The sequence below is a fragment of the Anolis sagrei genome, chromosome 2 (assembly GCF_037176765.1).
Source record: "Anolis sagrei isolate rAnoSag1 chromosome 2, rAnoSag1.mat, whole genome shotgun sequence".
NCBI lineage: Eukaryota > Metazoa > Chordata > Lepidosauria > Squamata > Dactyloidae > Anolis > Anolis sagrei.
Window position 1 is genome coordinate 3,273,667 of NC_090022.1, and position 14,035 is coordinate 3,287,701.

At 43.2% G+C, this 14,035-nt stretch overlaps 1 protein-coding gene across 1 annotated transcript in view; it reads left to right on the forward strand.

Annotated features, from left to right (window-relative positions):
- LOC132766204 (zinc finger protein 721-like) overlaps window positions 1-11,068 on the forward strand; it is a 22,777-nt gene extending 11,709 nt beyond the window's left edge. The window contains exon 2 of the mRNA XM_067465621.1: window positions 8,667-11,068. Coding sequence (XP_067321722.1) covers window positions 8,667-10,292 — 1,626 coding nt within the window. The 3' untranslated portion in view covers window positions 10,293-11,068. The remainder of the gene's footprint in view (window positions 1-8,666) is intronic.
- Window positions 11,069-14,035: the final 2,967 nt, after the last annotated feature.

A 14,035-nucleotide genomic window follows, 5' to 3' on the forward strand; every position in this document is an offset into this window, starting at 1 on the left:
ATGTTTATATGTATATATCAATTGGAGCCCCTGGCGGTGCAGTGGGTTAAAGCGCTGAGCTGCTGAACTTGCTGATTGAAAGGTCACAGGTTCAAATCCAGGGAACAAGGTGTTCCCTGTTGTTAGTCCCAGCTTCTGCCAACCTAGCAGTTTGAAAACATGCAAGTGTGAGTAGATCAATAGGTACCACTCCAGTGGGAAGGTATTGGCGCTCCATTCAGTCATGCTGGCTACATGACCTTGGAGGTGTCTACGGACAATGCCGGTTCTTCGGCTTAGAAATGGAGATGAGCACCAGAGTCCCAGAATCAGACACAACTGGACTTAATGTCAGGGGAAAACCTTTACCTTTATATGTATATCAATATGTATATGTATGTAATAGGCTTGTTTGATCCAAAACAAATTGGTTCTAAAACCCGTTTAGGATGTTGGGGGCGCTAGTGGTTCAATTCTAAAGTCAATTCCGATTTTCACAGAAAAAAATGTTCAAAACTTTTCGAAACTTCCGAAACTTCCAAATCCTTTCGTTAATGGTTTGAAAGTGTTATTTCCTGTTTCATTGGATGGTCTTTACTTTGAAAGTAGTTGTTTTACTCCAGGAGCGGGGGAAAGCAAGCTGTGGAAATTCCTTCCTTCTCCGGTTTAAAACTGGCTTCTCTGGCTGTAAAACTGGCTTCTCTGGCTGTAAAACTGGCTTCTCTGGCTTGAGCCAGAAGCGGGGAAAGCAAACGGAGGAAATTCATCCTTCTCTGGTTTAAAACTGGCTTCTCTGGCTTGAGCCAGAAGCGGGGAAAGCAAACGGAGGAAATTCATCCTTCTCTGGTTTAAAACTGGCTTCTCTGGCTTGAGCCAGAAGCGGGGAAAGCAAACGGAGGAAATTCATCCTTCTCTGGTTTAAAACTGGCTTCTCTGGCTTGAGCCAGAAGCAGGGAAAGCAAACGGAGGAAATTCATCCTTCTCTGGTTTAAAACTGGCTTCTCTGGCTTGAGCCAGAAGCGGGGAAAGCAAACGGAGGAAATTCATCCTTCTCTGGTTTAAAACTGGCTTCTCTGGCTTGAGCCAGAAGCGGGGAAAGCAAACGGAGGAAATTCATCCTTCTCTGGTTTAAAACTGGCTTCTCTGGCTTGAGCCAGAAGCAGGGAAAGCAAACGGAGGAAATTCATCCTTCTCTGGTTTAAAACTGGCTTCTCTGGCTTGAGCCAGAAGCGGGGAAAGCAAACGGAGGAAATTCATCCTTCTCTGGTTTAAAACTGGCTTCTCTGGCTTGAGCCAGAAGCGGGGAAAGCAAACGGAGGAAATTCATCCTTCTCTGGTTTAAAACTGGCTTCTCTGGCTTGAGCCAGAAGCGGGGAAAGCAAACGGAGGAAATTCATCCTTCTCTGGTTTAAAACTGGCTTCTCTGGCTTGAGCCAGAAGCAGGGAAAGCAAACGGAGGAAATTCATCCTTCTCTGGTTTAAAACTGGCTTCTCTGGCTTGAGCCAGAAGCGGGGAAAGCAAACGGAGGAAATTCATCCTTCTCTGGTTTAAAACTGGCTTCTCTGGCTTGAGCCAGAAGCGGGGAAAGCAAACGGAGGAAATTCATCCTTCTCTGGTTTAAAACTGGCTTCTCTGGTTTGAGTCGAGGCCAGGGACCAGAAGCGGGGAAAAGCTGAATAATTTCCGACTCACTTCCTGATTCGTAACAAAAATGGCGGAAAAAGCTTCGGAAGGGCAAAAGGACATCCGGTTTCCTTAAAAACTTCAAAATAGCTTCGAAAAAATGATTTCTTCCTACTTTATTCTGAATTACGAATATTCCAACAGTACCTAACCATGCCTACTATGTGTGTGTGTGTGTGTGTAACTTATATATATATATAAAAATGCTCTGTGCATAATGAGTGCCTTAAAAACAAAAGAACCAATGAACGAAATCACACCAAATTTGGCAACAAAACATCTCACAACACAAGGAGTGACCATCACTCAAAAAATTATGTTTTTTGGTAGTTGTAGTTGCTGGGATTTATAGTTCACCTACAGTCAAAGAGCATTCCGAGATCCACCAACGATGGAATTGAACCAAACTTGGCACACAGAACTCCCATGACCAAGAGAAAATACCGGAAGGGTTTGGTGGGCATTGACCTTGAGTTTAGGAGTTGTAGTTCACCTACATCCAGAGAACACTGTGGACTCAAACAATGATGGATCTGGACCAAACTTGGAACAAGCACTCAATATGCCCTAATATGAACACAGATGGAGTTTGAGGGAAATAGACCTTGACATTTGGGAGTTGTAGTCACTGAGATTTATAGTTAACCTACAATCAAAGAGCATTCTGAACCCCACAAATGACAGAATCGGGGCAAACTTCCCACACAGAACCCCCATGACCAACAGAAAATATTCAAGGCCATCCAGTCCAACTCTCTTCAGCAGGGCAAGGAAATGTAATCAAAGCCCTCCTGACAAAGAGCCATCCAGCCATAGATATAAGATAGATAGATATGATTCACACACAGAGAGATATAGTATCATGGATTTGAAAGGGACCCTTAAAGAAGGACCATGATATCTTGCATGTTCCAGGGTGGGCAAACCAGACACTCTCCACATCAACACTGACAAAGAAACAGCAAGAAATACTGTTTACCCACAAGCAGAAAGACATTACCTATATTAGAAACCAACACTTTTTCGTTACTTTATTTTCCATATCAACAGACTGGGCCACAGCAACGCCTGGCAGGGGATGGCTAGTGTATATATGTATGTATGTGTGTGTGTGTATATATATATATATATATATGATATGAAATCGTAAAGATTCTAGATTCTGAGAGATTAGGAAGGAGGCTTTTCAACTCCCTGGGACCCCATGAATCAATTATAGATGGATCAACCTCCAGGCCATTCTTCACAATCTGCTCAAACAAATGGTGTCTCTCTGTAGGGTATTAACCTTGGGGAAACCCCCTGTTTTCTTCATTTCAGGGTGTTGTGCCTTTCGGAGAAGGGTCTGCGCGTTGAGGAAGGATGGATTGGGGGCACCTGTCCACGGAGGTCCTGAAGGAGGAACAAGAGGCCTCTCCGGGTCAGGACTCTTTCTCTCACTCATCTCTTTACTTTGGGTTTCCTTTCTATTTTGCTGTGTCTCAAGACTCTTGTAGGAGACCAATCCATATTCAGCTTTAAATGAAATTGTAATTGTATTTGTTGTTGTCTTTCTTCCGCTGTTGCTCTTCTTCTACTTTTTCTAAGAGGAAGATCCGGAAAGTAAGGCTACAATATTTTTTTAAATTACAAAAAATGATTATATTTTAATAAAACTTACATGGATTATAGCATAGGTATTTAAATTATTTTCCTACATATTCACCGTTAGGTTCAATACATTTTGTCATCTGTGTGATGGATTTTTTGATGCCCGTGTCATAAAAGTCTCCCCCCGCCTTTGCAATGAATGAAATGTAAATAATGATTAGAGCCGCTACTGAAGTAGAAACAACTGTGTCCAAAGTCAGTTAATTGGATCATAAGAAGCAAGTTGGCCAGCAAATGGCACTGATTCAGGTGAGGTCTAACCAAAGCAGAATAGAGAGGTACTGTGACTTCCCGTGATCTAGACACTATATTCCTTTTGATGCAGCCCAAATTCCCATAAGGCAGCAGTTCTCAACCTGGGGGTCGCGATCCCCAGGGAGGTCATTGGGTCATTTTCGAGGGTCTTGAAGCCACCTTGGTTGGACCCCGCCCCCTCCAAAATGGCTGCCGACCCCCTGTACCAGTCAAAAAGCTGGCACTACAGGTCAGCCCTTCCTTTTCCCACAGGGCTGTGGGGAGGCAAGAGAAGCAGCGTGGAGGAAAAGGCACGGGAAGAAGGCTCACCATTTCTTGAGACCTTATGTTCTGGCCTGCAGGGTATCGAAGGCTCCCCAGACAGCCAGGCCATGCCAGGAGACTTCTAACTTCTTCCTGCCATCCTCATGGCCTGGCCACCTGGGGAGCCATTGCCGCCTGACCTTTGCCCCCCTCCGACCTCAGAAGGGCACGGGGGGCCAGGCGAAGGGCTTCCCCTGCACGGCCTTGCAGCTTGGGAAGCCTTTTCTGCCCACCCCACGCCCTTCTGACCTCGTAGCAAAATTACCCTTATGAAGTAACAACGAAAATGTTGTTGGGGGTCACCACAACATGAGAAACTTTATTTAGGGGTCACGGCATTAGAAAGGTTGAGAACCACTGCTGTGCTGTTGCACACTGGGCCTGTGCATAAGACTGTAGACAGGACATAAATTCTGTGTGCCCAACGGGACGCCAGGGCTGCCTCAGATTAAAGCCTTTGGATTTCCTTAAAACAGAGTCTTTAGATTGCTTAAAGTTTCAACAAAGTTCTTTATTGATGAAAACAAATAGGTACTTTAAGGTTTTCTTAACAGTCTATTGGCTCTTTCAATCTTGTCCACAAGGAACAGGCACTATCTTCATAACTGTATTTTAGCTAATAGGGAAATCCTTAACTTCTAATCTGGGCAGTCTGTCTTTGCCTCTGTTGGCGTGGAGCCCCTACACCCAGTACCAACTGCTTCTGGCTTCCGCGAGTGGCCCTTACCAAGCAGAGCTTTGTAGACTTCCAGGGAAAAAGGAGTTCAGGTTTCAGTGATGGCTGACTGAAGTCCCTCAGCGAAGGAGTTGTAAGGCTGTATATCTTCCAGCCAAGCTGTGGACTGTATATCTCCCCAGCCAAGCCGTAGAAGATGAAGCTTTCTACAGGAGCTCTTGGTATTATGTCCTGCATGGAAAGCTTCTCTGTGTGGACTGAACCCAAACTGGCTCCTATTCCCTCCAAAACCCAAAATGGGGGCAGGACCAGGGAACCTAACTATAATTGACAGGTGGCTTGCCAAAAGAAACCACCTATCTGTAGAGTCCCTGAAACTTAGGACTACAACAAACATTCAATGCAAAGCAAACAAAATTGGAGCTCCTGGTACAGCTGTACCTGCACAACTGCCATAAGGAGTTTGGGATGCAACTCCATACAGTTGCACTGGAGGACTAAAACATTTTTAGTGGGAACCCATTTCTAGTCTTTGTAGGTTCTTTGGCCAAATTATAGGGTCAACCCACCATTAAAGTGGAGGATCTACTGCATAATTAGTCAAAAGCGGTCATTAATCAATAACTACCAGCATAATCTCTCATCCACACTCACCATCAGTTCTTCTTCCTTCCTCTTTTCTTCAGATTATGGTCAGAAGATGGAGCCACATGGGATGTCCTTAGGATCCTCTCCGCAGAGTATGAAGGACGAAGGAAGTCCGGAGAGGTGGCCAAGGAGGGACAGGACCCTCATGGATGAGAATGAAAGCGCCTCACAGATCCCAAATCAGAAGGAAGAGACCGGGACCGGATGTGCCTTTTGTGGGAAGCCCCTTGAGTCTGGATCCATCCTTGAGACGGAAGAAGGGGAGGGACCCTCTGTCTGCGTCGCCTGCGGAAACAGCAACCCCTCTGAGGCAAGTCTTTGGGTTCCACCTGGCAGCAGGTTGCAGTGGCTACTAGTTGATGGCTGCATAGATATAGTTATAGATAGATGTACAATGCTAAATTAAGCACTCAGTCACCAGATCTTTTCTTGGGAATCCCAGTCTCTCATCCTCAAAGCAAGGTCCTTGCACGCCCTCACACACCTTCCAAATACTCCTTCCTAACGATAAACTTTCATTATATTGCTTTCTTGCTTATGAGGGGTATGTCCTATCTGTGGCGTTCAGGGCTGTGTATTTTTTGTGGCTTTCGAGCATGGCTTTTTCAATAAAATGTCACTTCATTTTCCAGCTGCTGATCCTTTCTATCTATATACTGACATCTTGTGGTTGCCTTTGAGTATGGCATGTATATATGTTTGTTTGTACCACAAACGCTTCTACATGGCTTGATGGATCTGGACCAAACTAGTCACATATACCTGTCATTATCCAACTGTCTCCCGAGTGTTGCATCTTTGGTCCTCCAGGTATTTTGGACTACAGCTCCCACAATTCCTAACAGCTGGTAAGACATACACACATACCTAGAAGCTAGCAGCTAATCTTCTATTTCAGTGGTTCCCAACCTTTGGTCCTCCAGGTGTGTTGGACTTCAACTCCCAGAAATCCCAGCCAGCTTACCAGCTATTAGGAATTGTGGGAACTGCAGTCCAAAATACCTGGAGGACCAAAGATTGGGAACCACTGTTCTATATCTATATACTCCCTCTTGTGGTTGCCTTTGAGTACGGCATGTATATATGTTTGTTTGTACCACAAATGCTTCTACATGGCTTGATGGATCTGGACCAAACTAGTCACACATACATGTCATTATCCAACTGCCTCCTGAGTGTTGCATACATACACACATACCTAGAGGCTAGTGCTAATCTTCTATTTCAGGTATTTGTGACTAGTTTGGTCCAGATCCATCAAACCATGTAGAAGTGTTTGTGGTACAAACAAACATATATACATGCCATACTCAAAGGCAACCACAAGAGGGAGTATATAGATATAGAACAGTGGTTCCCAACCTTTGATCCTCCAGGTGTGTTGGATTTCAACTCCCAGAAATCCCAGCCAGCTTAGCAGCTGTTAGGAATTGTGGGAGCTGCAGTCCAAAATACCTGGAGGACCAAAGATTAGGAACCACTGTTCTATATCTATATACTCCCTCTTGTGGTTGCCTTTGAGTACGGCATGTATATATGTTTGTTTGTACCACAAACACTTCTACATGGCTTGATGGATCTGGACCACACTAGTCCTCCAGATGCGTTGGACTTCAACTCCCAGAAACCCCAGCCAGTTTACCAGCTGTTAGGAATTGTGGGAGCTGCAGTCCAAAATACCTGGAGGACCAAAGATTGGGAACCACTGTTCTATATCTATATACTCCCTCTTGTGGTTGCCTTTGAGTACGGCATGTATATATGTTTGTTTGTACCACAAACGCTTCTACATGGCTTGATGGATCTGGACCAAACTAGTCACATATACCTGTCATTATCCAACTGCCTCCTGAGTGTTGCATACATACACTCATACCTAGAGGCTAGTGCTAATCTTCTATTTCAGTGGTTCCCAACCTTTGGTCCTCCAGGTGTGTTGGACTTAAACTCCAAGAAATCCCAGCCAGTTTACCAGCTGTTAGGAATTGTGGGAGCTGCAGTCCAAAATACCTGGAGGACCAAATATTGGGAACCACTGTTCTATATTGATATACTCCCTCTTGTGGTTGCCTTTGAGTACGGCATGTATATATGTTTGTTTGTACCACAAACACTTCTACATGGCTTGATGGATCTGGACCAAACTGTCACACATACCTGTCATTATCCAACTTAACAGAATTATGGGGTTTTGGCTACTCCAAAAAGCACTTTGTTTCGGGGTCAGGCCCCCCAAAATGAGAAATAGGTTTGTAGTGCTCAGATACAACCACAAGAGTGCAGTATATAGATAGAAAGGATTGGCTACCGGAATGTCGCTATGAAGTCCTGAAGACTGCTGTAGGAACATGTTTTGAAGGCCCAGCATGAGACCTAGGATTAGGCAAAAAACCATAGCCCTGGAAGCCATGGATAGCACTAATAGAACAAATCATACAGTTGTTAAACTGACAATGAGTAAAGTGGAACCTTGACTTAAGAGTATCCCAACTTAAGAGTGTTTTTAGTTAAGAGCCATCACTGCCCGGGCTTCGCTTTGACATATGAGCAGTGTTTTGAGTTAAGAACTAGCTCCAGAGGGAGATTTAATGCAAGAGCACAGGGCTTTAGGGCTTCAAGGGAGCAGCTTCTGTGCCTCTTACCTCCATGCTCTTGTTCGCTTTGGAAGATTGTTATCTGTTTTGCTCTCGTCTGCTTTGAGAACCTGTGGGTTAGGTTGATTTTGTGTGGTTTTTATTTGCAGTATGTTTGCTTTCATGAATAGAGAGAGAGAGAGAGAGAACAAGAGAGGGAGGGAGACTGGACTGAATACAGCAGAGGTACTCAAACTAAGGCCCGAGGGCTGGATACGGCCCTCCAAGGTCATTTTCCCGGCCCTCACTCAGGGTCAATCTAAGTCTGAAACAACTTGAAAGCACACAACATGCTTCTGGTTCTTCATTTTGTGCTTCCTTGCCACAACTTTGTGTTTCTTCCATTCTAAAGTTGTTCTTTCTTTTTTGTTATTGTTTGATGTGAGTGAGCAGGCTTTGAGTGGTCGAAACGTATTAACAGCATTTCAATGCATTTTAATGGGAAATTTTGCTTGGCGATATTAGTGTTTTGAGTTAAGAGCTTGGTCACAGAATGAATACTTAAGTCAAGGTATCATTGTATTTCTCATAAATAGCATTAGAAAATGCATACCTGGGCAACGGTGGGTACCGTCTTGCAAAAGTTTTCTTTTTAATCATTACTCAAAGTAGACTTCAAACTCCTTTTCCACATTTTCTCTCCTTATTCCAAATGGATTTGGGAAGCTAGATTTTGGGCCCTTTTAACCATATGATCTTTTGCTTGTTCTTTCTCCATTTCATATTTTAACAACAGTTTGTACATTTTTGCAATCAGAAACTTCATACAGGGAAGAAACTGGAGCGTGGAAAGAGCTTCACTGAAAGTGGAGGTCTACATCCATATTCAAGAACCCACTCTGTGGAGAAACCATATAAATGCCTGGAGTGTGGGAAGAGATTCACTCAGAATGCTCATCTGCGTTCCCATCACCGAATTCACACTGGGGAGAAACCTTATCAATGCCTGGTGTGTGGGAAGAGATTCACTCAAAATGCTCATCTACGTTCCCATCAAAGGACTCACACTGGTAAGAAACCGTATAAATGTCTGGAGTGTGGGAAGAGCTTCTCTCGGAGTGGAACTCTTAGTTCCCATCACAGACTTCACACTGAGGAGAAACTCTACAAGTGCCTGGAGTGTGGAAAGAGCTTCACAGAGAGTGCAAGTCTACATTCACATCAAAGGACTCACACTGGGGAGAAACCATATAAATGCCTGGAGTGTGGGAAGAGCTTCACTCAGAATGCTCATCTGCGTTCCCATCACCGAATTCACACTGGGGAGAAACCTTATCAATGCCTGGTGTGTGGGAAGAGATTCACTCAGAATGCTCATCTACGTTCCCATCAAAGGACTCACACTGGTAAGAAACCGTATAAATGCCTGGAGTGTGGGAAGAGCTTCTCTCGGAGTGGAACTCTTCATTCCCATCACAGACTTCACACTGGGGAGAAACTCTATAAATGCCTGGAGTGTGGGAAGAGCTTCACAGAGAGTGCAAGTCTACATTCACATCAAAGGACTCACACTGGGGAGAAACCATATAAATGCTTGGAGTGTGGAAAGGGCTTCATTGGCAGTGGAAGACTACATTTGCATCAAAGAATTCACACAGGGGAGAAACCCTATAAATGCTTGGAGTGTGGAAAGGGCTTCACTGTCAGTAGTAATCTACATTTACATGAAAGAATCCACACCGGGGAGAAACCCTATAAGTGCATGGAGTGTGGGAAAAGCTTTGTTCATCCCTCCAGTCTGGCTGGGCACCTGAAGATCCACACTGGGGAAAAACGCTTTACATGTCCACAGTGTGGAAACAACTACCGTAGTAGTTCTGCCCTCAAATCACACCAGAAGGTTCACACTGGAGAGAGATATTCATGTCCCGAATGCGGAAGATGCTTTACTTATAGGTCAACCCTAATTAGCCACCAGAAGGTACACATGGGGGAAAAGCCATATGAATGTTCCAGTTGTGGAAAGACTTTCTATCAGAGACTGCACCTCACTGTGCACCAGAGACTTCATACAGGGGAGAAGCCCTACCAGTGTACCGATTGTGGAAAAACCTTTACTCAGACAAGTCATCTTACCGTCCACCGGAGAGTCCACACAGGAGAGAGACCTTACGACTGCGTGGTATGTGGGAAGGCTTTTAAAACGGGGACGGCTCTTAATGACCATCAACGAATCCACACGGGAGAGAAGCCCTATGTATGTTTGGAGTGCGGGAAAAGCTTCGGTCAGAGTGCAGCCCTTTTTAAGCATCGGAAAACCCACACCGGGGAGAAGCCGTATTCATGCTTTGAGTGTGGAAAGAGCTTCAGAGGTGGGCCAGAACTCACTTCTCACCAGAGAATCCATTCTGGGGAGAAACCCTATCAATGCTCTGAGTGTGGACAGAAATTCAGTAATAGCAGAAGCCTTACTGCACATAAAAAGGTTCACAAAGAGGAGAAACTATTGACAGACTTTGCATGAGGGCAAAAACTACTCTTCTACATCACATGTAGCTAAATCTGTCCTGTCATATCATTTTATTGATTCAATAATGTAGATGCCCTCTTTGTTGCACCAGTAACCACCCATCTTATCAGATCCATGCAGGAGAGGAAGCGGTTTTGCATGTGGTGTTGACATCTTCTATATAAATAAAAATGCAATGTTCGTTTGTGGGATTAACATAACTCAAAAACTATTGGGCGAATTGACACCAAATTTGGACACAAGACACTTACCAGGCCAACAAGTGACCATCACCCCTAAACACACACACACAAACCTGCAGAACGGATTTTAAAGCCCCCCAAAATAAACCATATATACATATATACATATACATACGTATACACACATACACACACATTACACATATATACACATATACACAAATATATGTACACAAACACATATACACATACAAAATGCATATACACAGACTGGGCCGCAGCAATGCATGGAGGGGACGGCTAGTCTTCTATATAAATAAAAATGTAATGTTCATTTGTGGGATTAACATAACTCAAAAACCACTGAACGAATTGACACCAAATTTGGACGCAATACATCTCTCAGGCCAATGAGTGACCATCACTCATAAAAACACTGAAAAACACAGCAGAAGAGACTTAAGAAGCCAAAAAACAAAAGTTACATTACAACGTATACACAAAACCACATACACACACATAAACACACACAAAACACATATACATAGACTGGGCCACAGCAACGCGTGGCAGGGGACAGCTAGTAGGACATAATAATAATAATAATAATAATAATAATAATAATAATAATAATAATGGGAAGTAATTGCCATGTTTTTTATTTTCCGGTCCCAATCTTCCAGTCCCAATTCAAGGTGCAGGTTCTTACCTACAAAGCCCTGAACGGTTTGGGACCTGCCTACCTGCATGACTGCATTTCTGTGTACGAACCCACACAATTTCTTCGATCATCTGGAGAGGCCCTGCTTGCACTCCCACCTCCATCGCAGGTGCAATTGGTGGGGATGAGGGACAGGGCCTTCTCTGTGGTGGCCCCCCAACTCTGGAACTCACTCCCCAAGGATATCAGGCACGCCCCAACTTTGGCAATTTTTAGGAGGAGCTTGAAAACATGGTTGTTCCAGTGTGCCTTCCCAGAATAAGGAAACTCCCAGCAATATGTCTCTAGTTGCACCTTATTAGTGATCTAGAATTGTCTGTACGCCCCATCCTTTTCCGAAATCCTATCCTAGTTATATTTCACCTGGTCTTGTCCAGCATTATTTTTAAAATTTTAACTATTACATTTGGCCCAGCCATTGGTTTTTAAATGTTATTGTGTTATTGTCAATGTTTACTGCCTATTTTTTGTTTATGAGCTTTATTTTATTGTTTTGTATTACTGCTGTTGTTGTTTTTTGCTGATGTATTGTGGGCTCGCCCTCATGTAAGCTGCACCGCGTCCCTTGGGGAGATGGTAGTGGGGTCTAAATAAAGTTACTATTATTATTATGAGTTCCAGAGTCGAGGGGCCACCACCAAGAAGGCTCTCTCTCTCGTCCCCAACAATTGCATTTGCAATGGGACTGATCTTTGGGAGAAAAATATTTGTCTTATTTTGGGTGGTGGATGCTGCTGGTTTCCCCCCAGTTTGTGGATTTTCGGTATCCTGACCTGTATCCTGTACTCTTGGAACCCTGGAACCTTGACTCTTTGGACTGGCTTTTGACTACGGTATAGATTCTTGATCCCTGGACTTTGCTCATTGAACTCTCGGCGTTTGACCGCTGGACTGGACCTTTTGACTACGGTGTTATCTTGAACCTGCAACAGTGTTTGCTGTCAGTTTTTGTTTATTCTGTGGCTGAGTGCTACCTTTATGTTTTATATTTTGGACTATTAAAACAGTGAGGAAGTAAGTGCTGCTTTAATTAAATTGTTGAACACAAACTAGGAGTTTGATTCATCTCTACCTGAATAAGGCAGAGCTCTGGCAACATGACATTTCCTGAATAATTGAGGGGTATAAATAAAGATTATTATTATTGTTATTATTATTATTATTATTAGAATGTGCATTTATACATTGTTTGTTATTGATAACAAACAACAAAAACGTAACTCAAAATGGGGTTTTCAGAGAGCCAATCACATAAAGATAATTTGCTACAAAAGGATGGATTATGGTTTTATAATACTGTTAGAGAAAGTTCTCACTAAACCACGCGATCACAAGATCTCTGGACATTTTGGACTTACAAAGACTCAGGCAGTTTTGGTGGCCTGGCCTACATAAGGATGTCAAAGACTACATTCAGAAATGCAATGTATGTGTCAAGGCTAGGCAGAAATTGGGAAAGCCCACAGGGTTGTTGCAGTCGGTGGCAGAGGCAAAATGCTATGGATTTTATCGTTGACCTGCCTGAAAGTAAAGGATACAATACCATTTGGACAATAATTGACCTGCTTTCCAAGCAGACTCATTTTGTGCCCCTAAAATATATATATTTTCAGTATGAAGAAAGTGATGCTTTTGTCCCTTCGTTTCGTGCTTTGTGCTTCCTTGCCATAACTTTGTGCTTCTACCATTCTAAAGTTGATCTTTTTTATTGCTCTTCCGCTGCGCCTTTGGTGAATAGGCACACAACCACACACTGTTGCTTACCCTCAGCATTTTGTCATTGTCCTACATCCCCCACCCCTTGTGGGAAAGCTTGATTCCACAACCCTCGTTTTAATGAGCCCTCCTCTGCAAATAATCTGCTTCTCCTTTATCTCACCCAAGTTTTTTAATCAGCTTTTAATTAGTTTTTCCTTTTAACTATTATATGTAGCCCACCTATTGTCACTGTGACTGTGTTTATTGTAATTTTATATGGTTATGCATTTATATGTTTTATGTAATTATGATGTTGTTTATTGTTTGCATTTTCGGTTTTATTCTGTTGTAATTTGTTATTTGGGCTTGGCCTCATGTAAGCCGGCCCGAGTCCCCATCGGTGAGATGGTGGTGGGGTATAAATAAAGATTATTATTATTATTATTATTATTATTATTATTATTACTATTGGTTTTCAGAGAGCCAAAACAGATTAACAGTATTTCAGTGGGAGAATTTTCTTTGAGATAAGTGCATTTTGAGTTAAGAGCTCAGCCATGGGACAAATCAAACTCTTGAGTCAAGGTATCACTGTATTTCTCATAAAGAGCATTAGGAAATGGATACCTGGCCAACGGCAGATAATAAGCTATCTATCTTGTAAAAGTTTTCTTTCCAATCAATACACAGAGTAGACTTCAAACTGGGTTGCTGTGAGTTTTACAGGCTGTATGGCTATGTTCCAGAAGCATTCTCTCCTGACGTTTCACCAACATCTATGGCAGGCATCCTCAGAGGCTGTGAGGTCTGTTGGAAATTGGGCAAGTGGGGTTTATATATCTGTGGAGTGTCCAGGGTGGGAGAAAAAACTCTTTTATGTTTGAGGCAAGTGAATAGCCTTGCAGCTTCAAAGAGCACTTGATAAATCAACCTGGACACAGCATATTATTTGAGAACACAGAAATGCTGGACCACTCTCACAACCACCATGTCAGGCTACATAGAGAAGCCATTGAAATCCACAGACATGTGGACAATGTCAACAGAAAGGATGAAACCTTGAAAATGAACAAAATCTTGCTACCAGTATTTTAAAAACTCTAGAATCAGGACAGTAAGTAAATAAAAACACTCAA